Source organism: Bombina bombina, chromosome 4, assembly GCF_027579735.1.
Source record: "Bombina bombina isolate aBomBom1 chromosome 4, aBomBom1.pri, whole genome shotgun sequence".
NCBI lineage: Eukaryota > Metazoa > Chordata > Amphibia > Anura > Bombinatoridae > Bombina > Bombina bombina.
The window spans coordinates 940,412,310-940,437,109 of NC_069502.1; the positions used below are offsets into that span (position 1 = coordinate 940,412,310).

The 24,800-nt window shown below is 41.7% G+C and overlaps 1 protein-coding gene across 1 annotated transcript in view; it reads left to right on the plus strand.

Moving 5' to 3' along the window:
* Positions 1-24,302, plus strand: part of SOS1 (SOS Ras/Rac guanine nucleotide exchange factor 1) — a 728,117-nt gene extending 703,815 nt beyond the window's left edge. Inside the window, exons 12-15 of the mRNA XM_053712591.1 lie at positions 19,454-19,570; positions 19,833-20,097; positions 22,757-22,875; positions 23,081-24,302. Coding sequence (XP_053568566.1) covers positions 19,454-19,570; positions 19,833-20,097; positions 22,757-22,875; positions 23,081-23,578 — 999 coding nt within the window. The 3' untranslated portion in view covers positions 23,579-24,302. The remainder of the gene's footprint in view (positions 1-19,453; positions 19,571-19,832; positions 20,098-22,756; positions 22,876-23,080) is intronic.
* Positions 24,303-24,800: the final 498 nt, after the last annotated feature.

Here is a 24,800-nt window from a genome sequence, read left to right on the forward strand (position 1 = left end):
AAGCTTCAGTTGATCAGATTTGCAAAGCAGCAACTTGGTCTTCTTAGCATACATTTACTAAATTCTACCATTTTGATGTTTTTTCTTCTTCAGAAGCAGTTTTTGGTAGAAAAGTTGATTTTTCTGCTTATAATTTCAGATTAAAACTTATGATTTGTGTTGTGGATTAATTTTTTCAGCGGAATTGGCTGTCTTTATTTTTTTCCCTCCCTCTCTAATGACTCTTGCGTGGAGTTCCACATCTTGGGTATTGCTATCCCATACGTCACTAGCTCATGGACTCTTGCCAATTACATGAAAGAAAACATAGTTTATGTAAGAATTTACCTGATAAATTCAATTCTTTCATATTGGCAAGAGTCAATGAGGCCCACCCTTTTTATGGTGGTTATGATTTTTTTTTTTTTATAAAGCACAATTATTCCAATTCCTTTGTTAATGGTTTTTGCTCCTTTCTTTATCACCCCACTACTTGGCTATTCGTTAAACTGAATTGTGGGTGTGGTGAGGGGTGTATTTATAGGCATTTTGAGGTTTGGGAAACTTTGCCCCTCCTGGTAGGATTGTATATTTCAGACGTCACTAGCTCATGGACTCTTGCCAATATGAAAGAAATGAATTTACCAGGTAAATTCTTACATAAATTATGTTTCTTTGTTGCTGTAACCTTGCCTGTCTTACTACGCTACCTGGTTAACCACTAAACTGCTGGACTGATACTTTGTTGCTGAAACCTTGCCTGTCTTACTACTCTACCTGGTTAACCCTTTATCTGCTGGACTGATCCTTGTTACTGAACCCTGCCTGTCTCACTACACTACTTGGTTATCCCCTAACTACCTGGACTGAATTCTTGTTGCTGAACCCTGCCTGTCTCACTTCGCCACCTGGTTAACCCCTTGATTACTGGCCTAACTTTCTGTTGCCGTATCCTGTCTGCCTATTTGCCTTGTGCTGTCCAGCCTGTGGTGCGTGCCGCTCTCCTCATTTGCCTGATACTCTCTGCTCTGGGATATTCCCTATCTTTCCAGCGCGACGCCGGGATAACAAGACTACTGGCCGAGTTCGGTCTGATAGAGTATCCCACGAGCCCTACACTAGGATGTTCTTCCATGTGGAAGTGTTTCTAGAGGTGCTTAGGTCACAGGCATAGGAGAAACTAGGGATACCTTTCTCCCTGTCTTCCGTTCTTTTAAGGATTTTTCTGTCACTGACTCCATTTAAATGCACAGTACTTTTAGTAGAAGGGAGTATTCTACTATGGCTTAGATAATTTTGATTCCTATAGAGGATAGTTGCTCCTTTACGGATCTTTGATTAAGAAGCTGGAGGTTTATTTGTTTAATTAGAGTGGTGTCTTGTCTAATTATACTTGCTGTGTTAGCCCTCAAGATGAATCCCCCCATGGGTGCTGGTCCGCTCTGGCTTTTAGGGCTGTCCTTGGGGATTCAAGGATTTGCTGGTTCCTTCTGGAATAGCTCTATTTGGTCAGCTTAGAAGTCTACTTGTGGCTTAGTGATACAGCCTAGGCTTTATGACACTGCAGATGCAGGTTCAATATTTGAAATTTATTTTATGTTTTCCTCTAATTCCATGCTTCTGATAAAATTATCTTATGACTTTCGGGTGGGTAAAGGTCTTTTCCGCCACAAGTCATTAAGAATAGACTAAGGATAGTTTTCCTTTCTTCTTATGGCAGGGACAGTCCATTCTTTGAAATTTTGACCATTTTGGGTTCTGGGAGTATCAATCTAAGATTCCTCTCAAGAGCAGATTTCTCGTTCTAGAGTCACTGCAGTCTAGCTATGAAGAGAGGTATTCGGGATCTGGGATCAGGTTCCCTCTCTGGGAATGCTAGTTCTAGTAAAGAAACTGGGTCTAGGTAGTTATCTCATGTTTTTCAGAGTACACTCCTTCAAGTAAGTGTCCATTCTACCTTGATTCAAGAGGGTTCATAACGAACATAGACCTGAAGGATATGTATTTTCTAGTTCCCGTTAGAGCTCTGCAATTATGCATGTCTGGGATCAACTAAAAAATGTTTGGGTTGGTCATCCTTGGAAGACTCTTGGGGAATGGAAAGGGTGCCCTCCTGGACATTGTATGGTCTTTCGAGCAACTCTTTTTCAAGCGATCTTGTCCTTGTTTACACTTCCTTGGATGGGATGTGAAGCTGGGAAAAAGTTCTCTGGTTCCCCTTTCAAGGGTGTTTCTTTTAAAGAAACTTAAATAGATTCTCTATCCATGAGAGGTCAGTTCACCCTTAGGTGATGTCAGGAGTATCTGTCTCAGGGCGCTTGTTTAAGGCGCTAGAACTTTGGACTCGAGGAGTCCATTCTCTCCTTTGATATCTTGGAGTGAAGAGTGATTTTTCATGCTCTGAGGGCTTGTACTCAGTTGTCCATAGCTGGTTTATCAGGTTCCAGTCGGTCAAGGTCTACTCACTGGCTTGGTAGGAACTCTGGGTTCCTTAGCCATGTCAGAGGTGACTCAGTTTGGTTGTGGTTGGTTGGCTCACAATTACTGTCTATTTACATCCACATTCTAGGAGTGGACATCTGGGATGAGGACTTCCTGAGTAGACAGATTTCTTTTTAAAGACATGATGAGTCCACGGATCATTATCCTTACTTGTGAGATATCGCCTCCTGGTCAGCAGGAGGAGGCAAAGAGCACCACAGCAGAGCTGTTAAATAGATCCTCCCTTCACTCCCACCCCAGTCATTCTCTTTGCCTGCGTTAGTGATAGTGAGGTAAAGTGAGGTGTTAGCATAGTTTCTTCAATCAGTGCCAGAGAGTGATACTTTTTGTTCTGGGGTGTAGCCTTGGTCCATATCAGTCTCTGTAGTAGAGCCTTGGTGGCTTTAGAGCAATGGAAAGTTGTGGGGCATAATTCTCACTGCGCCTCCCATATTTCTGCTGCCCTATATCCTTCAGTCTGAGGTACTCACTAACACAGCATTTGTTTCCTTCTCGGGCCAATGTGAGGGAGAGGACCTCTCAAGCTTGGGACCTGCCTTGCTGCCAGGCAGTGTTTGAGGTAAGTTCTACCTTTTACTTTTGGGATATAAGGAGTCTCAATATTTTTGTCATAAGGACACTATGGAACATAAGGGGTTAATGGGAAAACCTGCTTATGTTGGCACAATTTTTTTCAGACTTTCAGGCTGAAAGTTTTGTTTTTGGGCAGTGACAGGGCACTGAAGCTGGAGTTATGTTGTGTTTTTTACTTTTATGGAGGCTCCGGTGGTTTCACTGTGTTTTTCTCAGAGAGAGAGAGACATTGAAGGTGCGCCCACGATGGGCGGGACTTTCTGGGTTTGCGCGGTTCTTCACTTAGCGCATTTTTTTCAGGACAGTTTTAGTGTGTCACTCAGCTGGGCTGGTGGTTGTCGGTGATGGAGCAGCATGTTATATACTTCTATGCGCTCATAGCACGGATGTAAGGAAGTCTGGTTCAGAGGCTGACTGTGGTAGACGCATTAGTCCGGTTCAGAGGCAACTGGGAGGCGGATTTTCTGAGCAGACAGACCTTTCATCCGGGAGAGTGGGAACTCTATCCGGAAGTGTTCTCCAACCTGATATCATGGCATCTCATCAGAATGCCAAGCTCCCGAGATACGGGTCAAGGTCCAGGGATCCTCAGGCGGAACTGATAGATGCTCTAGCAGTTCCTTGGTCCTTCAGCCTAGCATATCCTCAGTTTGCTCTTCTTCCTCGGGTCATTGCTCGAATCAAGCAGGAGAAGGCATCAGTGATCCTCATTGCTCCGGCGTGGCCTCACAGGATTTGGTATGCCGATCTGGTGGACATGTCATCCCTGCCACTTTGGAGACTACCGTTGAGGAAGGATCTTCTCATTCAAGGTCCCTTCCTTCATCCAAATCTAATTTCTCTGAAACTGACTGCTTGGAGATTGAACGCTTAGTTCTATCCAATCGGGGTTTTTCTGATTCTGTCATAGAGACTTTGATTCAGGCGCGTATGCCTGTAACTAGAAAGATTTACTATAAGATATGGCGTAAATATCTTTATTGGTGTGAATCCAAGGGCTACTCATGGAGTAGAGTTAGGATTCCTAGAATTTTGTCTTTTCTCCAAGAAGGATTGGAGAAGGGTTTATCGGCAAGTTCCCTAAAGGGTCAGATCTCTGCCTTATATTTTTTGTTACACAAACGTCTGGCTGATGTCCCAGATGTTCAATCCTTTTGTCAGGCCCTGGTTAGGATCAGGCCTGTGTTCAAACCAGTTACTGTTCCATGGAGTCTGAATTTAGTTCTTAAAGTTCTTCAAGGGGTTCCGTTTGAACTTATGCATTCCTTAGATATTAAGTTATCTTGGAAAGTTTTATTTCTTTTTGCTATTTCTTCAGCTCGAAGAGTGTCTGAGCTTTCGGCGTTGCTATACAATTCGCCTTATTTTATTTTCCATTCGGATAAAGTTGTTTTACATACTAAACTGGGGTTTTCTCCAACATAGGTGTGTCCGGTCCACGGCGTCATCCTTACTTGTGGGATATTCTCTTCCCCAACAGGAAATGGCAAAGAGCCCAGCAAAGCTGGTCATATGATCCCTCCTAGGCTCCGCCTACCCCAGTCATTCTCTTTGCCGTTGCACAGGCAACATCTCCACGGAGATGGCTAAGAGTTTTTTGGTGTTTAAATGTAGTTTTTATTCTTCAATCAAGTGTTTGTTATTTTAAAATAGTGCTGGTATGTACTATTTACTCTGAAACAGAAAAGAGAAGAAGATTTCTGTTTGTGAGAGGAAGATGATTTTAGCAAACGTTACTAAAATCGATTGCTGTTTCCACACAGGACTGTTGAGATGAAGTAACTTCAGTTGGGGGAAGCAGTTGGCAGACTTTTCTGCCTGAGGTATGATGGCCACATTTCTAACACGACTTGGTAATGCTGGAAGGCTGTCATTTTCCCTATGGGGACCGGTAAGCCATTTTCTTAGATTAAGTATGAGAATAAAGGCTTTATAAGGGCTTAAAAAACTGGTAGACATTTTTCTGGGCTAAAACGATTACTTGCTAAGCATATTTGACAGATTATAGCTCTTTATAGTTATTATAATCTTGGGGATTGTTGTTAAAAAACGGCAGGCACTGTATGGACACCTTTTTCAGATGGGGGCCTTCTCTAGTCATAGGCAGAGCCTCATTTTCGCGCCACTAATGCGCAGTTGTTTTTGGAAGGCAAGGCATGCAGATGCATGTGTGAGGAGCTAAGATCCACTGAAAAAGCTTACAGAAGGCGTCATTTGGTATCGTATTCCCCTCTGGGCTTGGTTGGGTCTCAGCAAAGCAGATTCCTGGGACTGTATAGGGGTTAAATGTAAAAACGGCTCCGGTTCCGTTATTTTAAGGGTTAAAGCTTTCAAATTTGGTGTGCAATACTTTTAAGGCTTTAAGACACTGTGGTGAAATTTTGGTGAATTTTGAACAATTGCTTCATACTTTTTCGCATATTCAGTAATAAAGTGTGTTCTGTTTAAAATTTAAAGTGACAGTAACGGTTTTATTTTAAAACGTTTTTTTGTGCTTTGTTGACAAGTTTAAGCCTGTTTAACATGTCTGAACCATCAGATAAACGATGTTCTATATGTATGAAAGCCAATGTGTCTCCCCATTTGAATATATGTGATAATTGTGACATGGTGTCCAAACAAAGTAGAGACAATGATGCCACAGATAATAATAGTGCCCAAGATGATTCTTCAGATGAGGGGAGTAAGCATGGTACTGCATCACCCCCTTCTGTGTCTACACCAGTTTTGCCCACACAAGAGGCCCCTAGTACATCTAGTGCGCCAATACTTATTACTATGCAACAATTAACGGCTGTTATGGATAATTCTATTGCAAATATTTTATCTAAAATGCCTACTTATCAAAGAAAGCGCGATTGCTCTGTTTTAAACACTGAAGAGCAAGAGGACGCTGATGATAACGCTTCTGACATACCCTCACACCAATCTGAAGGGGCCAGGAGGGAGGTTTTGTCTGAGGGAGAAATTTCAGATTCAGGAAAAATTTCTCAACAAGCTGAACCTGATGTTGTAACATTTAAATTTAAATTAGAACATCTCCGCGCACTGCTTAAGGAGGTATTATCTACTCTGGATGATTGTGACAATTTGGTCATTCCAGAGAAATTATGTAAGATGGACAAGTTCCTAGAGGTTCCGGTGCCCCCCGATGTTTTTCCTATACCCAAGCGGGTGGCGGACATAGTAAACAAGGAATGGGAAAGGCCCGGCATACCTTTTGTTCCTCCCCCTATATTTAAGAAATTATTTCCTATAGTCGACCCCAGAAAGGACTTATGGCAGACAGTCCCTAAGGTCGAGGGGGCGGTCTCTACTCTAAACAAACGCACTACTATTCCCATAGAAGATAGTTGTGCTTTTAAAGATCCTATGGATAAAAAATTAGAGGGTTTGCTTAAAAAAATGTTTGTTCAGCAAGGTTACCTTCTTCAACCAATTTCATGCATTGTTCCTGTCACTACGGCAGCGTGTTTCTGGTTCGAAGAACTAGAAAAGTCGCTCGATAAAGAATCTTCGTATGAGGAGGTTATGGACAGAGTTCATGCACTTAAATTGGCTAACTCTTTTATTCTAGATGCCGCTTTGCAATTAGCGAGATTAGCGGCGAAAAATTCAGGGTTTGCTATCGTGGCGCGCAGAGCGCTCTGGCTAAAGTCTTGGTCAGCGGATGTGTCTTCCAAGACAAAATTGCTTAACATCCCTTTCAAGGGCAAAACACTGTTTGGTCCTGATTTGAAAGAGATTATTTCAGACATCACCGGAGGAAAGGGCCACGCCCTTCCTCAGGATAGGTCTTTTAAGGCTAGAAATAAGCCTAATTTCTCCAACATAGGTGTGTCCGGTCCACGGCGTCATCCTTACTTGTGGGATATTCTCTTCCCCAACAGGAAATGGCAAAGAGCCCAGCAAAGCTGGTCACATGATCCCTCCTAGGCTCCGCCTACCCCAGTCATTCTCTTTGCCGTTGTACAGGCAACATCTCCACGGAGATGGCTTAGAGTTTTTTAGTGTTTAACTGTAGTTTTTATTATTCAATCAAGAGTTTGTTATTTTAAAATAGTGCTGGTATGTACTATTTACTCAGAAACAGAAAAGAGATGAAGATTTCTGTTTGTATGAGGAAAATGATTTTAGCACCGTAACTAAAATCCATGGCTGTTCCACACAGGACTGTTGAGAGCAATTAACTTCAGTTGGGGGAACAGTGTGCAGTCTCTTACTGCTTGAGGTATGACACATTCTAACAAGACGATGTAATGCTGGAAGCTGTCATTTTCCCTATGGGATCCGGTAAGCCATGTTTATTAAGATAGTAAATAAGGGCTTCACAAGGGCTTATTAAGACTGTAGACTTTTTCTGGGCTAAATCGATTCATTATTAACACATATTTAGCCTTGAGGAATCATTTATTCTGGGTATTTTGATATGATTATATCGGCAGGCACTGTTTTAGACACCTTATTCTTTAGGGGCTTTCCCTAATCATAGTCAGAGCCTCATTTTCGCGCCGGTATGGCGCACTTGTTTTTGAGGACAGCATGGCATGCAGCTGCATGTGTGTGGAGCTCTGATACATAGAAAAGTCTTTCTGAAGGCATCATTTGGTATCGTATTCCCCTTTGGGCTTGGTTGGGTCTCAGCAAAGCAGATTCCAGGGACTGTAAAGGGGTTAAATATAAAAACGGCTCCGGTTCCGTTATTTTAAGGGTTAAAGCTTCCAAATTTGGTGTGCAATACTTTTAAGGCTTTAAGACACTGTGGTGAAATTTTGGTGAATTTTGAACAATTCCTTCATACTTTTTCGCAATTGCAGTAATAAAGTGTGTTTAGTTTAAAATTTAAAGTGACAGTAACGGTTTTATTTTAAAACGTTTTTTGTGCTTTGTTATCAAGTTTATGCCTGTTTAACATGTCTGAACTACCAGATAGATTGTGTTCTGACTGTGGGGAAACCAAGGTTCCTTCTCATTTAACTATATGTATTTTATGTCATAAAAAAATTTAGTAAAAATGATGCCCAAGATGATTCCTCAAGTGAGGGGAGTAAGCATGGTACTGCATCATCCCCTCCTTCGTCTACACCAGTCTTGCCCATACAGGAGGCCCCTAGTACATCTAGTGCGCCAATACTCCTTACTATGCAACATTTAACGGCTGTAATGGATAATTCTATCAAAAACATTTTAGCCAATATGCCCACTTATCAGCGAAAGCGCGACTGCTCTGTTTTAGAAAATTCTGTAGAGCATGAGAACGCTGATGATATGGTTTCTGAAGGGCCCCTACACCAGTCTGAGGGGGCCAGGGAGGTTTTGTCTGAGGGAGAAATTTCAGATTCAGGAAACATTTCTCAACAAGCTGAACCTGATGTGATTACTTTTAAATTTAAGTTGGAACATCTCCGCGCTCTGCTTAAGGAGGTGTTATCCAATTTGGATGATTGTGATTATCTGGTCATTCCAGAACCACTATGTAAAATGGAAAAGTTCTTAGAGGCCCCGGGGCCCCCCGAAGCTTTTCCTATATCCAAGCGGGTGGCGTACATTGTTAGTAAAGAATGGGACAGGCCCGGTATACCTTTAGTACCTCCCCCCATATTTATAAAATTGTTTTCCTATAGTCGACCCCAGAAAGGACTGATGGCAGACAGTCCCCAAGGTCGAGGGGGCGGTTTCTACTCTACACAAGCGCGCCACTATACCCATAGAAGATAGTTGTGCTTTCCAAGATCCTATGGATAAAAAATGAGAAGGTCTGCTAAAGATGTTTGTTCAGCAAGGTTCCCTTCTACAACCAATTGCATGCATTGTCCCTGTCACTGCAGCCGCGTGTTTCTAGTTTGATGAGCTAGGAAAGGCGATTATTAGTAATTCTTCTTCTTATGAGGAGATTATGGACAGAATTCGTGCTCTTAAATTGGCTAATTCTTTCACCCTAGACGCCACCTTGCAATTGGCTAGGTTAGCGGCGAAAAAATTCTGGGTTTGCTATTGTGGCGCAGAGCGCTTTGGTTAAAATCTTGGGCAGCGGATGCGTCTTCCAAGAACAAATTGCTTGACATTCCTTTCAAGGGGAAAACACTCTTTGGCCCTGACTTGAAAGAGATTATCTCTGATATCACTGGGGGCAAGGGCCACGCCCTTCCTCAGGATAGGTCTTTTCAAGACCAAAAATAAACCTAAGTTTCGTCCCTTTCGCAGAAACGGATCAGCCCCAAGGGCTACGTCCTCTAAGCAGGAAGGTAATACTTCTCAAGCCAATCCAGCCTGGAGACCTATGCAAGGCTGGAACAAAGGAAAGCAGGCCAGGAAACCTGCCACTGCTACCAAGACAGCATGAAATGCGGGCCCCCGATCCGGGACCGGATCTGGTGGGGGGCAGACTCTCTCTCTTCGCTCAGGCTTGGGCAAGAGATGTTCTGGATCCTTGGGCGCTAGAAATAGTCTCCCAAGGTTATTCTCTGGAGTTCAAGGGGCTTCCTCCAAGGGGGAGGTTCCACAGGTCTCAGTTGTCTTCAGACCACATAAGAAGACAGGCATTCTTACATTGGGTAGAAGACCTGCTAAAAATGGGAGTGATTCATCCTGTTCCATTAGGAGAACAAGGGATGGGGTTCTACTCCAATCTGTTCATAGTTCCCAAAAAAGAGGGAACGTTCAGACCAATCTTAGATCTCAAGATCTTGAACAAGTTTCTCAAGGTTCCATCGTTCAAGATGGAAACCATTCGAACACTTCTTCCTTCCATCCAGGAAGGTCAATTCATGACCAAGGTGGATTTCAAGGATGCGTATCTACATATTCCTATCCACAAGGAACATCATCGGTTCCTAAGGTTTGCATTCCTGGACAAGCATTTCCAGTTCGTGGCGTTTTCTTTCGGATTAGCCACTGCTCCTAGGATTTTCTCATAGGTACTAGGGTCCCTTCTGGCGGTGCTAAGACCAAGGGGCATTGCTGTAGTACCTTACTTGGACGACATTCTGATTCGAGCGTCGTCCCTTCCTCAAGTAAAGGCTCACACGGACATTGTCCTGGCCTTTCTCAGATCTCACGGATGGAAAGTGAACGTGGAAAAGAGTTCTCTATCTCCGTCAACGAGGGTTCCCTTCTTGGGAACTATAATAGACTCCTTAGAAATGAGGATTTTTCTGACAGAAGCCAGAAAAACAAAACTTCTAGACTCTTGTCGGATACTTCATTCCGTTCCTCTTCCTTCCATAGCGCAGTGCATGGAAGTGATAGGTTTGATGGTAGCGGCAATGGACATAGTTCCTTTTGTGCGCATTCATCTAAGACCATTACAACTGTTCATGCTCAGTCAGTGGAATGGGGACTATTCAGACTTGTCTCCGAAGATACAAGTAAATCAGAGGACCAGAGACTCATTCCGTTGGTGGCTGTCCCTGGACAACCTGTCACAAGGGATGACCTTCCGCAGACCAGAGTGGGTCATTGTCACGACCGACGCCAGTCTGATGGGCTGGGGCGCGGTCTGGGGATCCCTGAAAGCTCAGGGTCTTTGGTCTCGGGTAGAATCTCTTCTACCGATAAATATTCTGGAACTGAGAGCGATATTCAATGCTCTCAAAGCTTGGCCTCAGCTAGCGAGGGCCAAGTTCATACATCAACCATCAGGGGGGAACAAGGAGTTCCCTAGCGATGGAAGAAGTGACCAAAATCATTCTATGGGCGGAGTCTCACTCCTGCCACCTGTCTGCTATCCACATCCCAGGAGTGGAAAATTGGGAAGCGGATTTTCTGAGTCGTCAGACATTGCATCCGGGGGAGTGGGAACTCCATCCGGAAATCTTTGCCCAAGTCACTCAACCGTGGGGCATTCCAGACATGGATCTGATGGCCTCTCGTCAGAACTTCAGAGTTCCTTACTACGGGTACAGATCCAGGGATCCCAAGGCGGCTCTAGTGGATGCACTAGTAGCACCTTGGACCTTCAAACTAGCTTATGTGTTCCCGCCGTTTCCTCTCATCCCCAGGCTGGTAGCCAGGATCAATCAGGAGAGGGCGTCGGTGATTTTGATAGCTCCTGCGTGGCCACGCAGGACTTGGTATGCAGATCTGGTGAATATGTCATCGGCTCCACCATGGAAGCTACCTTTGAGACGAGACCTTCTTGTTCTAGGTCCGTTCGACCCACTCCAGCTGACTGCTTGGAGATTGAACGCTTGATCTTATCAAAGCGAGGGTTCTCAGATTCTGTTATTAATACTCTTGTTCAGGCCTGAAAGCCTGTAACCAGAAAAATTACCACATAATTTGGTATATCTGTTGGTGTGAATCTGCAGGATTCCCTTGGGACAAGGTTAAGATTCCTAAGAGTCTATCCTTCCTTCGAGAAGGATTGGAAAAAGGATTATCTGCAAGTTCCTTGATGGGACAGATTTCTGCCTTGTCTGTGTTACTTCACAAAAAGCTGGCAGCTGTGCCAGATGTTCTAGCCTTTGTTCAGGCTCTGGTTAGAATCAAGCCTGTTTACAAAATTTTGACTCCTCCTTGGAGTCTCAACCTAGTTCTTTCAGTTCTTCAGGGGGTTCCGTTTGAACCCTTACATTCCGTTGATATTAAGTTATTATCTTGGAAAGTTTTGTTTTTGGTTGCAATTTCTTCTGCTAGAAGAGTTTCAGAATTATCTGCTCTGCAGTGTTCTTCTCCTTATCTGGTGTTCCATGCAGATAAGGTGGTTTTGCGTACTAAACCTGGTTTTCTTCCAAAAGTTGTTTCTAACAAAAACATTAACCAGGAGATAGTTGTGCCTTCTTTGTGTCCTAATCCAGTTTCAAAGAAGGAACGTTTGTTGCACAACTTGGATGTAGTTCGTGCTCTCAAATTTTACTTAGCAGCTACTAAGGATTTCAGACAAACTTTGTCTTTGTTTGTTGTTTATTCTGGTAAACGGAGAGGTCAAAAAGCAACTTCTACCTCTCTCTCCTTCTGGATTAAAAGCATTATCCGATTGGCTTATGAGACTGCCGGACGGCAGCCTCCTGAAAGAATCACAGCTCACTCCACTAGGGCTGTGGCTTCCACATGGGCCTTCAAGAACGAGGCTTCTGTTGATCAGATATGTAAGGCAGCGACTTGGTCTTCACTGCACACTTTTTCTAAATTTTACAAATTTGATACTTTTGCTTCTTCTGAGGCTATTTTTGGGAGAAAGGTTTTGCAAGCCGTGGTGCCTTCCATTTAGGTGACCTGATTTGCTCCCTCCCTTCATCCGTGTCCTAAAGCTTTGGTATTGGTTCCCACAAGTAAGGATGACGCCGTGGACCGGACACACCTATGTTGGAGAAAACAGAATTTATGTTTACCTGATAAATTACTTTCTCCAACGGTGTGTCCGGTCCACGGCCCGCCCTGGTTTTTTTAATCAGGTCTGATAATTTATTTTCTTTAACTACAGTCACCACGGTAACATATGGTTTCTCCTATGCAAATATTCCTCCTTAACGTCGGTCGAATGACTGGGGTAGGCGGAGCCTAGGAGGGATCATGTGACCAGCTTTGCTGGGCTCTTTGCCATTTCCTGTTGGGGAAGAGAATATCCCACAAGTAAGGATGACGCCGTGGACCGGACACACCGTTGGAGAAAGTAATTTATCAGGTAAACATAAATTCTGTTTTTCGTCCCTTTCGCAGAAACGGACCAGCCTCTACTTCTACATCCTCTAAGCAAGAGGGTAATACTTCTCAACCCAAACCAGCCTGGAGACCGATGCAAGGCTGGAACAAGGGTAAGCAGGCCAAGAAGCCTGCCACTGCTACCAAAACAGCATGAAGGGATGGCCCCCGATCCGGGACCGGATCTGGTGGGGGGCAGACTTTCTCTCTTTGCTCAGGCCTGGGCAAGAGATGTTCAGGATCCTTGGGCACTAGAAATAGTTTCTCAAGGTTATCTCCTGGAATTCAAGGAACTACCCCCAAGGGGAAGGTTCCACAGGTCTCAATTATCTTCAAACCAAATAAAAAGACAGGCATTCTTACATTGTGTAGAAGACCTGTTAAGGATGGGAGTAATTCATCCAGTTCCAATAAGAGAACAAGGGATGGGGTTTTACTCCAACCTGTTCATAGTTCCCAAAAAAGAGGGAACGTTCAGACCAATTCTAGATCTCAAGATCCTAAACAAATTTCTCAGGGTCCCATCGTTCAAAATGGAAACCATTCGAACGATCCTTCCTACCATCCAGGAAGGTCAATTCATGACCACGGTGGATTTAAAGGATGCGTACCTCCATATTCCTATCCACAAGGAACATCATCAGTTCCTAAGGTTCGCTTTTCTGGACAAGCATTACCAGTTTGTGGCACTTCCATTCGGGTTAGCCACTGCTCCGAGAATTTTCACAAAGGTACTAGGGTCCCTTCTAGCGGTTCTAAGACCAAGGGGCATTGCAGTAGTACCGTACTTGGACGACATCCTGATTCAAACGTCGTCTCTGTCAAAGGCAAAGGCTCATACGGACATCGTCCTAGCCTTTCTCAGATCTCACGGATGGAAAGTAAACATAGAAAAAAGTTCTCTTTCCCCGTCAACAAGAGTTCCCTTCTTGGGAACAATAATAGACTCCTTAGAAATGAGAATTTTTCTGACAGAGGTCAGAAAATCAAAACTTCTAAGCTCTTGTCAAGTTCTTCATTCTGTTCTTCGTCCTTCCATAGCGCAGTGCATGGAAGTAATAGGATTGATGGTTGCAGCAATGGACATAGTTCCTTTTGCACGAATTCATCTAAGACCATTACAACTGTGCATGCTCAGACAGTGGAATGGGGATTATACAGACTTGTCTCCGACGATTCAAGTAGATCAAAGGACCAGAGATTCACTCCGTTGGTGGCTAATCCTGGACAATCTGTCACAGGGAATGAGCTTCCGCAGACCAGAGTGGGTCATTGTCACGACCGACGCCAGTCTGGTGGGCTGGGGCGCGGTCTGGGAACCCCTGAAAGCTCAGGGTCTATGGTCTCGGGAAGAATCTCTTCTCCCGATAAACATTCTGGAACTGAGAGCGATATTCAATGCTCTCAAAGCTTGGCCTCATCTAGCAAAGGCCAAATTCATAAGGTTTCAATCAGACAACATGACGACAGTTGCTTATATCAACCATCAGGGGGGAACAAGGAGTTCCCTGGCGATGGAGGAAGTGACCAAGATAATTCAATGGGCGGAGGATCACTCCTGCCACTTGTCTGCAATCCACATCCCAGGAGTGGAAAATTGGGAAGCGATTTTCTGAGTCGTCAGACATTCCATCCGGGGGAGTGGGAACTCCACCCGGAAATCTTTGCCCAAATAACTCAATTATGGGGCATTCCAGACATGGATCTGATGGCGTCTCGCCAGAACTTCAAGGTTCCTTGTTACGGGTCCAGATCCAGGGATCCCAAGGCGACTCTAGTAGATGCACTAGTAGCACCTTGGACCTTCAACCTAGCTTATGTTTTCCCACCGTTTCCTCTCATTCCCAGGCTGGTAGCCAGGATCAACCAGGAGAGGGCTTCGGTGATCTTGATAGCTCCTGCGTGGCCACGCAGGACTTGGTATGCAGACCTGGTGAATATGTCATCGGCTCCACCATGGAAGCTACCTTTGAGACAGGACCTTCTTGTTCAAGGTCCATTCGAACATCCGAATCTGGTTTCTCTCCAACTGACTGCTTGGAGATTGAACGCTTGATTTTATCAAAGCGTGGGTTTTCAGATTCTGTAATAGATACTCTTATTCAGGCTAGAAAGCCTGTAACTAGAAAGATTTACCATAAGATATGGAAAAAATATATCTATTGGTGTGAATCTAAAGGATTCCCATGGAACAAGATAAAAATTCCTAGGATTTTATCCTTTCTACAAGAGGGTTTGGAGAAGGGATTATCTGCAAGTTCTCTGAAGGGACAGATTTCTGCGTTATCTGTTTTACTTCACAAAAGGCTGGCAGCTGTGCCAGACGTTCAGGCGTTTGTTCAGGCTCTGGTTAGAATCAAGCCTGTTTACAGACCTTTGACTCCTCCCTGGAGTCTCAATCTAGTTCTTTCAGTTCTTCAAGGGGTTCCGTTTGAACCCTTACATTCCGTAGATATTAAGTTATTATCTTGGAAAGTTTTGTTTTTGGTTGCAATTTCTTCTGCTAGAAGAGTTTCAGAGTTATCTGCTCTGCAGTGTTCTCCGCCCTATCTGGTGTTCCATGCAGATAAGGTGGTTTTGCGTACTAAGCCTGGTTTTCTTCCGAAAGTTGTTTCCAACAAGAATATTAACCAGGAGATAGTTGTACCTTCTTTGTGCCCGAATCCAGTTTCAAAGAAGGAACGTTTGTTACACAATTTGGACGTAGTCCGTGCTCTAAAATTCTATTTAGAGGCCACTAAAGATTTCAGACAAACTTCTTCTTTGTTTGTTGTTTATTCTGGTAAAAGGAGAGGTCAAAAAGCAACTTCTACCTCTCTTTCTTTTTGGCTTAAAAGCATTATCCGTTTGGCTTATGAGACTGCCGGACGGCAGCCTCCTGAAAGAATCACAGCTCACTCCACTAGGGCTGTGGCTTCCACATGGGCCTTCAAGAACGAAGCTTCTGTTGACCAGATATGTAAGGCAGCGACTTGGTCTTCACTGCACACTTTTGCCAAATTTTACAAATTTGATACTTTTGCTTCTTCAGAGGCTATTTTTGGGGAGAAAGGTTTTGCAAGCCGTGGTGCCTTCCATTTAGGTGACCTGATTTGCTCCCTCCCTTCATCCGTGTCCTAAAGCTTTGGTATTGGTTCCCACAAGTAAGGATGACGCCGTGGACCGGACACACCTATGTTGGAGAAAACAGAATTTATGCTTACCTGATAAATTACTTTCTCCAACGGTGTGTCCGGTCCACGGCCCGCCCTGGTTTTTTTAATCAGGTCTGATGAATTATTTTCTCTAACTACAGTCACCACGGTATCATATGGTTTCTCCTATGCATATTTCCTCCTGTACGTCGGTCGAATGACTGGGGTAGGCGGAGCCTAGGAGGGATCATATGACCAGCTTTGCTGGGCTCTTTGCCATTTCCTGTTGGGGAAGAGAATATCCCACAAGTAAGGATGACGCCGTGGACCGGACACACCGTTGGAGAAAGTAATTTATCAGGTAAGCATAAATTCTGTTTCTTCCTAAGGTTGTTTCAGACAGGAACATTAATCAGGAGATTGTTGTTCCTTCTTTGTGTCCTAATCCTCCTTCTCAGAAGGAGAGACTTCTACATAATTTGGACATAGTTCGTGCTTTGAAGTTTTACTTACAAGCGACTAAAGACTTTCGTCAGTCTTCTTCTCTGTTTGTAGTTTTTCTGGAAAACGTAGGGGTCAGAAAGCTACATCTACTTCTCTTTCTTTTTGGTTGAGGAGTATCAGCCTCCTGAAAGAATTACAGCTCATTCCACTAGGGCGGTTGCTTCCTCATGGGCATTCAAAAATGAAGCTTCTGTGGAACAGATTTGCAAGGCTGCTACTTGGTCTTCTCTTCACACTTTTTCTAAATTTTACAAATTTGATACTTTTGCCTCGGCTGAGGCAAGTAAATTTATGCTTACCTGATAAATTTGTTTCTTTTTAGACACAATGAGTCCACGGCCCGCCCTGTTCTTTTAAGACAGGTTGTTATTTTTTGTAAACTTCAGACACCTCTACACCTTGGCTTTTCCTTTCTCTTCCTAACTTTGGTCGAATGACTGGAGTGGGAGGGAAGGGAGGAGCTATTTATCAGCTCTGCTGTGGTGCTCTTTGCCTCCTCCTGCTGACCAGGAGGCGATATCCCACAAGTAAGGATGATGATCCGTGGACTCATCGTGTCTAAAAAGAAACAAATTTATCAGGTAAGCATAAATTTACTTTTTTCATCCGGGGAGTGAGTTCTCCAGTTTAACCCCCAAATGAGGGGGGCGCTGGGGTTGGATTTGATGGCGTTTCGGCAGAACGCCAAGCTTCCAAGGTACGGTTCAAGGTCAAGTGACTCGAAGGCCGCTCTGATAGATGTTATAGCGGTTCCTTGGGTTTTCAGGCTTGCATACCTGTTTCCTCTGTTTGCTCTTCTTCCACAATGCTTTGCTCGTATCAAGCAGGAGAGAGCGTCAGTGATTCTAATAGCTCCTGCGTGGCCTCGCCGGATATGGTATGCAGATCTAGTGGAAGATGTCATCTCCCCCACCAGGGAAACTTCCTCTAAGGAAGGACTTTCTGATTTAGGGTCTCTTCCTTCATCCAAATCTCATTTCTCTGAAGCCTGTTACTTGGATGTTTTTCCATAAGATATGGCGTTAATATTGTTCATGGTGTGAATCTAAGGGTTACTCTTGGAGAAGAGTTCGGGTCCTTAGGATTTTGTCTTTTCTCCAAGAAGGTCTGGAGAAAGGTTTATTAGTTAGTACCCTGAAGGGTGCCAGACGTCCAATCTTTTTGTCAGGCCTTGGTCAAAATCAGGCCTTTATTTAAGTCGGTTGCTCCTCCTTGGAGCTTTAATCTTGTTCTTAAATATTTTAATTTTTTTAACATTCTCTGGTTGATCCATGACATTCCTTAAGATATTTAGGTGTTATCTTGGAAGTTTTTGTTTCTTTTGACTATCTCTTCTGCTCGGAGAGTCTCTGAACTCTGTCTTGCAGTAGGATTCTCCTTATCTTATTTTTCATGCTGATAAAGCGGTTCTTCGTACTTCCTAAGGTTGTTTCTAATAAGAATGTTAATCAGGAGATTGTTGTTCCATCTCTATGTCCTAAGCCTTCTTCTTACAAAGAACGTCTCGTGTATTGCACAATTTGGATGTTGTGCGTGTTCTTAAATTCTATCTGGAGGCGACTAAGGATTTTCGCCAATCCTCTGCTCCTTTTATCTGTTTCTCTGGGAACCTTAAAGGGCAGAAAGCTTCTGCTTCTATTTTTCTTTTTGGTTGCAAAGTATTATTCATCTTGCATATGAAACTGCTGGTAAGCAACTTCCTGAGATAATTACGGTTCATTCCACCTGAGCTCTTTCCTCTTCTTGGGCTTTCAAAAATGAAGCTTCTATGGCACAAGTTTGCAAGGCTGCAACTTGGTGGTCTTTGCTTACTTTTTACAAATTTTACAAATTTGATAATTTTGCCTCAGCCGAAGCTTCTTTTTGGTGAAACGTTCTTCAAGCGGTGGTGCCTTCTGTTTAGGTCTGCTTGTCTTGTTCCTCCCTATTCATCTGTGTCCTCTAGCTTGGGTATTGGTTCCCAACAGTTATTCGATGAACCCGTGGACTCACCATATCTTAGGAAGAAAACAAAATTTATGCTTACCTGATAAATTTATTTCTTCCAGATATGGTGAGTCCACGGACACGCCCTTTTGTTTTCAAGACGGTTAATTTTGTCTAAACCTCAGACACTTCCACACCTTGTGTTACTCTTTTTTCTCCATTTCCTTTCGGTTGAATGACTGGGAGTTGTGGGTAAGGGAGTGATACTTAAAGGGACACTGTAGCCAAAAACAATTATTTTGTGATTCATATAGAGCATGCAATTTTCAGCAACTTTCTAATTTACTCCTATTATCAAATTGACTTCATTTTCTTGGTATGTTTATTTGAAAAGCAAGAATGTAAGTTTAGATGCCGGCCCATTTTAGGTGAACAACCTGGGTTGTCCTTGCTGATTGGACAGCACCTTTAAACAAGTGCTGTCCATGGTTCTGAACCCACAATTTGCTGGCTCCTTAGCTGAGATGCCTTCTTTTCAAATAAAGATTGCAAGAGAATGAAGAAAAATTGATAATAGAAGTAAATTAGAAAGTTGCTTACAATTACAATCTCTATCTGAATCATGAAAGAAAAAAATTGGGTTCAGTGTCCCTTTAAGTTTGGCTGTGGTGCTCTTTGCCTCCTCCTGCTGGCCAGGAGTGATATTCCCAACAGTAATTAGATGAACCCGTAGACTCACTATATCTGGAAGAAATAAATTTATCAGGTAAGCATAAAAAAAAAAAAAATTTTGTTTAAAGCACATTATTTTTTCCAGTTCCTCTTTTTGTATGCTTTTTACTCCTTTTTTACACCTCACTACTTGGCTATACTTTAAACTGAGGTGTGAGTGAGGTGGGAGGTGTATTTATAGGCATTTTCAGGTTTGGGAAACTTTGCCCCCTCCTGGTAGGAATGTATATCTCATACGTTACTAGCTCATGGACTCTTTCCCCTATAAAAGAAATTAATTTATCAGGTAAGTTCTTACATAAATTATGTTTTTTTTAAATAAATAAATTGGGGGGCAAAATAACATTTTAGGTTTCAAACTCTAGGGATTATAGCGGATGCTTTTTAACATTGTTAAATTGGTCATGAAATTGACCTTCTCTCTTTCTCTCCATCAATAAAAGTTTCTCAATCTGTTTCAGAGATTTTTTGAAAATCTGAATCCAATAGGGAAAGCATCCGAAAAAGATTTTGAAGATTATTTATTTAAGAAGTCATTGGAAATTGAACCTCGGAATGCAAAGACTTTACCAAGATTTGTAAGCAACCATTATTTTTTTTATAAAGTACATAATATAAATGTCAGTCACCTTAAGGATATATATTCCTGACTGTCTGTTTATAAAATACTATTTTTTGGGGGGGGGTATTAAATATTTTCTTTTAATTTTACAAAAATGAACAATATAAAATTTCACTTATTGTGTAATGTCAAATGAACTTTTGTAATGTTGGTTGTTTGGCTTTCCTAAAGAGAGCTTGCTTTGTGTGTTGACTTTTATTCTGTCTCTTGTTTGACAGGCAAAAAAGTACAGTTATTCCCTAAAATCTCCTGGTGTGCGCCCATCCAATCCAAGACCAGGTACAATGAGGCATCCAACTCCCCTACAACAAGAACCAAGAAAAATCAGTTACAGTCGCATTCCTGAGAGTGAAACAGAAAGTGCAGCCTCTGCACCTAATTCACCGCGGACACCTCTTACACCACCACCTCCATCTACAGCATCCAGCACTACTGATGTGTGTAGTGTGTTTGATCCAGACCCCTCAAGTCCTTTCCATTCACGTACGTATGTGTTACAACTTGACTTCCTGTTCCTTTATATACAGCTCACCTTTCTGCTGGCATTCTATTTTTCACGTAGTTGGCATTATGCAGGTTTGAATATTAGTGCTGAAGCCTTTAGTCCAGTGATGATCAACTTTCTAACACTTGGGGCCACAGATCAATCTGTAAGAAGCCTTAAAGGGACAGTCTAGTATAAATTAAACTTTCATTATTCAGATAGGACTTTTAATTTTAATCAACTTTCTAATTTACTTTTATCATCAAATTTGCTTTTTTCTCTTGGTATTCTTAGTTTAAACTAAACATAGGTAGGCACATATGCTGATTTCTAAGCCTTTGAGGGCTGCCTCTTATCACAGGCTTTTTAAATCTCTTTTCAACACAAAGAGACAGAAAGTACACGTGGGCCATATAGATAACACTGTGTACAGGCACAGGGGGTTATTTAAGATTTAGCACAAAACAATGCTAAATTTAAGACAATAGATAATAAACAGTCACAGTCATGTGATCAGGGGGCTGGAAGAAGGTTCCTAGATACAAGGTAATCACAGAGGTAAAAAGAATATTAATATAACTGTGTTGGTTATGCAAAACTGGGGAATGGGTAATGAAGGGATTATTTATCTTTTAAAACAATAACAATTCTATGGTAGACTGTCCCTTTAAGGGCTGCAAATAAATTGATGGCTATTAAAACACATATATTATAACATTTCCTTAAAATGTCCAATAAACTCTCAGATTAACCTCTATCTGCTGTTCGTACCTCAAGGTGACTCTTTTGAATTGTGGTCACCTTTTCTCTTGTTAAGTGTAGTCAGTCCACGGGTCATCCATTACTTATGGAATATATCTCTTCCTAACAGGAAGAGATATATTCCATAAGTAATGGATGACCCGTGGACTGACTACACTACAAGAGAATTAAATTTATCAGGTAAGCATAAATTATGTTTTTTGCACACCCAGCAGTAATATTCAAAACACACATTTTAAGTTTGGATAACAGCTTTTCCTAGGGTCGCAAAATCTATTGCGCATATTCTTTTTTATGCATATCTTCTTTGTTGGGTATTATTTATCTTATCTTTTTTAATTATCAATTATCAGAAAGGTTGCTTGTATCAAATCTACTATGGAAGAGGCTAATTTACTTTCTCAGGTCAGCCAGAGTTAAGAGTATTCATCCAGTAAAATTGACTTTTGATATGGGGATCTTTCTCAAGATTTTCTTCAAGTAGGGAAGTCATAGCAAAAAAAAAAAAATTGAAAAAATCTAAAGATACCCAGGTACTTACTGTGCCAGAAACATGCATCCCTATGGAGTGAGATAAAAAAGTTGATAAACTCTCTCTGATGTTCACACTAGCATTAGTCTGTTTTGCCATTGGATTGTTTGTGTGATTTGAGAAAGAAGGAAGACCAGCAAAAAGTAATCATTTTAGCAGCTGTGTGGTTAAAAAAAGTACTTGGTTTGCAGACCTAGTTCTTTTGGTAGGACAGAGTTATTGGCCTCTTACCCAGATTTTGAACCTTTTTCATATGAATGCCCATCTTGTATTTTTGTATGGCATATGGTATGGTTAGTCCTCAAATGCCATTGAGTATTCGCATACCCTTACTGACAGGAGTTTACAGTGCATAAGGATTAATTATTCATGGTATAACAGATACTCTCTGATGAATAGATGTGATTTATTTCACATTGGAAATTGAGAAAAAAAAATAGTAAAATACAGATTCACTTTTTTATTTTTTGAGACAGGGTTTAAAGGGTTATGGGGAATGATTATTTAGATCAAACTTTTTCTGGCCATCCCATCTTTCCTCCTCCTGGGTCAATAAATAATCTATCAGCATTACCATACTTTCCCCAGTAAAAATATTATTTGTTATAGCAGTACTCCACACTTTAATTAATAAAGAAACAATACAATTTAAAAGAGTAATAATTAAGCATTTATTCAAATCTGGAGACAATTTATTTGCTTGGAGCATAGTTGTACAACTTTAACAATAAAAAAAACTTTTATTCTGCTTACCAAAGTGTTATGTTGTTAACACCATAAGGTTGTTTCGAATGACAGCAGACAAAAGACTTGAAAACATTTGACAAGCTCAACAGGACTTTGCTATGTTTCCTGCTACTAATATACTAATTCAGAACTGTGCAGTTAATGTAAACAGTACATGCTAATGTACAGTGATGATGGGAGCCTACTGTAAAATTGGCTGCATTCTGTCACATGCATACAGAACAGTCAGTCAAGAGATAAACTGATAAACCAAAACTATTATAAAAGGAAAATCCTTAAAACCAAAGATCAGTTAAACTTCAAATTCAAATGAGAAAGTTGTTTCATTTAAGGCACCTAGGCTAAAGCACACCACATTACATAATTGTGCTTGGCGGGACTAACTAGCATCCTATTTATCTCTTTGCCTACTAGCAATCTTTATGGTAATCCCAACAACCCCCTTCCACCTCTCGAGCCTAGTAGTCCTCTTCTGGGTAATCCCACCACCCCCAGGGAGTGGTACCAACCACTTTGGGAACCACCGATTTAGATATGAAAAATTGCAATTACTGCTTTTGAAACCTTAACCAGTCACTTATTTAAATAATTGTTGCTATTTCTTAAATATTTTACAGGCTCTGCTTCAGTGTCATCCATAAGTTTTCCTAAGAGCTCAGATGAGATGCACGTTCCTCCACCAGTCCCCCCTCGAAGACGGCCAGAGTCTGCCCCAACTGAGTCTTCTCCCTCAAAGGTAAAGTAATATTTTGGTATTATTTTATTGTGTGTTTTAATCTTGTTGAATAAATAATTTCTTGTTCTGTCATGTCTGATTTATTTTATTGATAGCCCTTACTATTATTTTATATAAGTTTGGTTGTTGGGATTATCAAAAACACCTTTATTTGTTTCTATTTGTGACAGATCACCTGTAATGGCTGTCTTTGTCTGTATTTCAGATTATGTCTAAACATTTGGACAGCCCACCCGCAATCCCGCCTCGTCAACCTACGTCAAAAGTATATTCCCCAAGGTACCAGGTGTCTGACCGTTCATCACTCTCTGATACACCAGATAGTCCCCCACTACTACCACCACGGGAACCAGTTCGTACCCCAGATGTATTTTCCAGTTCTCCACTACATCTACAGCCGCCTCCTCTAGGCCGAAAAAGTGAACTTGCAAACACTTTCTTCCCATACAGTCCGTCTCCTTTTACCCCACCTCCTCCACAGACTCCCTCTCCTCTTGGGACAAGAAGACATCTGCCTTCTCCTCCCTTAATAACTCAAGATGTAGAACTGCCTTCCATCACCACTGGACCTCCTGTCCCACCCAGACAAAGCACTTCTCAGCCTATCCCAAAGCTCCCCCCAAAAACTTATAAAAGGGAGGCTCAACTTCCCTCTATTCACAGAGATGGGCCTCCTTTGCTGGAAAATGCAAATTCTTCATAATAGTGTAACCAAAACACTAAGATATTTGTTTTTCTTTGAAAACAAAAATAATTAAAACTGTAAACTACAAACTTAATGCCAACTGAAAAATAACAAAGGGACAAGACTGTCTTATACTTATTCATCTGTACTGCGTGTTGCACCATGAAAAAAAGACTTAAATGAGCAACAAACTGGTTGCAACAAAATCTATAATTACCGGCAAGGTAATAGAGATGTATCCACCACAGATGGAGACATTTCAACTAGAATATTATGCACTTTTTTATATATATATAAATATATATATATATATATCTAAAACAGGGATGTTTATATCCTACTTATTTTTTTCTTTTGCTTTATGCCTCTGCTTTAAAAAAAATGTTTGTTTTTTTTGTTTGTTTGTTTTGTTCTTTTTTTTAATTGCGAGATGGACTGTGATAAATATCTGTGGTACCTAACTTTATAAAACTAAAGTATAGCGCTGTATTGCAGTCTAGTTTACAAATGTTAAATGTAATGTAATTCTATTGGTACCTGCTTCACCAAAGAGGTACTTTTTGGGGGTTTTTTGTTCTTTTTTTTTTGTTTTGTTTTAAATAAAAATGACAAATGATCTTGTTGCCAGTTAAGAAAAGAATGTTTTTGCTGGAAAGAATGTGTAATTATTGCCTTTTTCAGACAAGGGAAAATAGTCTTATATCATTAAAGCAGCAGCAAAGCCATGTCTATCATTTTCTGATTTAGTGTGTGGTCTCATTTTTTGCATTTATTTTCAGGGGGAAAAAATAGCTTTATACATCAAAGGGACATGATACACAAACATGAAAGCACTTAAAAGTGCAGCATAACTGTAAAAAGTTGACTAGATAACGCCTGAACATGAACTCTATGTAAAAAAAGTAAGATGTTTTACCTCAAAATGTCCTAAGTATTTACACCCCACTGTAAAGAGACTTTAAGCAGCCAATCAGAATCTTGTCCCAGAACTTGCAAGGGAGTGTGCATCTGGCATGTGCAGTTACAGTCATGGTATTTTCCTATTCAGTTTAAGGAAGTTTACTATGGATATCTCGCAGGATTTCAGTGATATCTCATTAAATAACAGCAAAGTAAAGCAAGACCTCTGCACCTAACCACTTTTTTCTTTTACAAGATATGACGAGTCCACAGACTTCATCCTTACTTATGGGATATCGCCTCCTGGTCAGCAGGAGGAGGCAAAGAGCACCACGGCAGA